The following is a 2,359-nucleotide window of genomic DNA, read 5'->3' as shown; positions in this document are numbered from 1 at the left end:
ATATATATACATACATTGGGAGAGAGAAAAAGAGGGTGGTGTCAACAGATGAGATTCAGTTATGTTCAATGTAGAAAGCATTTAGTACCGCTCAAATGATTTGAACTTACACTCGGGAATCTTTTACCGAGGACTAAGTCCGTGAGGTAGAAGGTGGCTGTAAGAGGAATCCAGGTGAACAGATATGGAGATAATGAATAAATAAAACGGCTTAGGCTCGCTACATGAAATACGATGACCGTCCGCTCGTGACCGAGAAAAACCATTGCTGACCGCCAGGAACATTGTGCGCTCTAGGACTAACTTATATTTTGCTCCGTTGGTGGCTAATGAGCCCTGCTCTTGACAAGCATACACGAGAGCAAACATTGCAAAGCAACTTCTCTCTCTGATATCTTGAGTATTGAAGTATTGAGACGATGGTGCACAAGCACCGGTTACGTTGGACTGGATACTTTATTAGAATGTAGGATAGCAGGATCCCTAAGCAGATGCTAAATAGGGAACTAATGGAAAGAGACCCCGGCAGAAACATGAAATATACTTACATATGCATGTATAGATAGATAGACAGACAGATATACGACGGGCTTCATTTCAATTTCCGTCTACCAAATCCACATGGCGTTGGTCGCTTCGAAGCTATAGTAGAAGTCACTTACTCAAGGTGCCACGGAGTGTGACTGAACCTGGAACCATGTGGTTGGTAAGTAAACTACTTACCACACATATATTTATTACGTTAACAGAGCAGACTTAGAAAGGTATAAAAACACAAAATATAAGGGGCAGAAGGTATGGGCTTACGGGTCCGAAGGCACTTACTGGGGGCTCGGAATTATGTCATAGTTTTGGTAGATGCAGAGCGCCGAAAGTCAAGGATATGCAATCAGTAGTGGAAGCATATAAACATTAAGTAAATTCGGCCTCCGTCTTCAGGAGGGAGAGATATGCACCTAACATTTAAATCATAATCCAGAGAAATTTATATGTAAACATATAAACATACATATATATATGGTTATATACACACGCACATACATACATACATACATTTATATATATGCATACATATACACATGCGCATATATATATATATATATATATATATATATATATATATATATATATATATATATATATATATATATATATATATATATATATATCCATACATACATATATATATTATATAAATATGCATATATATACATATATCATATATATACATGCATATATATATATATACATATATACATATGTTACACACACACACACATATACACACATATGTGTCCATACATTCATATACATATATTTATTGAATATTAAAACTACCTTTAAGATAGCTAGTTAGTGCTAATATATGTATGTATAACATACCCTATTCAAACTTATATATAGTTATACAATGAAATATATACACGACCTCATTCAAAGATGCTTACACATTTTCATACATGTAGAAGCAAGCTTGTTGAACAGAGAATTATTTTTCGAATCCAACGAGAGAAAGACACTTTGAAAAATTGCTTACATGGTATTTCCTTAGCTTGTTTTTGGGATGCCTTCTCTGCAGTTTCCATTAGTTGAGAATCACCTGAATGATAAGATATTGTAATTATTTATTTCACCAAATTCATCCCTTCAATCGTAGTCTCTTTAAAAACCACTAACCCTCATTCCGAGGGCGAATATCGATAGAATGGTATTGATTAATAATCCTTACTTTGTGTAACCGGCAAAGAGGTTCTTGGCTGCGGTTCTATCTGACTTCCGCCTGAAATATAAAAATATATAGCGTATATACATCATTTGCATATATTTGCATAATCAAATACACACACACACACACACACACACACACACACTGGCACGTACACTTACGCACACTTATACATACGTGCATGTGAATATTTTAGGAAGATCGAATCTCGAAGCAAATAAAGCTATAAATGATAGCATGTAAATATCGGGTTAAAAAAAAACATTTTGTATAGAAGTAGTCTAAGTCTGTGCTTTAGACACGAACGTACATCTCATATAAACTTGAGAGAGCTTCTACCATTGGACCAAAGTGATCCTTAGAATTTCTCTCTCCATTTCAGAAACTTTATTCCTACCAGCGAGAATGAATGTATCTATGTGTTAAAAATGATTTTTCAACCGCAATATGTACGCACTGTTATTTATAGCATTGTTCACTTCGAGATTCACCGTTCCAGAAAAAAAAAAAGAACAAACAAGCATTTAACGTTCTCGAAATTTATAAATTCTAAACATCAGTAACACCCACACACAGCACACACACACACACACACACACACACACACACACACATAAATATTATATCATATAT

The 2,359-nt window shown here is 34.8% G+C and overlaps 1 protein-coding gene across 1 annotated transcript in view; it reads right to left on the bottom strand.

The window, feature by feature from the left end:
- The window catches only part of LOC106871607 (uncharacterized), a 14,681-nt gene that overhangs the window by 2,983 nt on the left and 9,339 nt on the right, over positions 1-2,359 (bottom strand). The window contains exons 3-4 of the mRNA XM_014918160.2: positions 1,730-1,780; positions 1,538-1,600 (exon numbers count right to left, since the gene is read on the bottom strand). Coding sequence (XP_014773646.1) covers positions 1,538-1,600; positions 1,730-1,780 — 114 coding nt within the window. The remainder of the gene's footprint in view (positions 1-1,537; positions 1,601-1,729; positions 1,781-2,359) is intronic.

The sequence above is a fragment of the Octopus bimaculoides genome, chromosome 8 (genome assembly GCF_001194135.2).
Source record: "Octopus bimaculoides isolate UCB-OBI-ISO-001 chromosome 8, ASM119413v2, whole genome shotgun sequence".
Lineage (NCBI taxonomy): Eukaryota > Metazoa > Mollusca > Cephalopoda > Octopoda > Octopodidae > Octopus > Octopus bimaculoides.
This window is presented reverse-complemented; position numbering and strand designations above follow the sequence as displayed.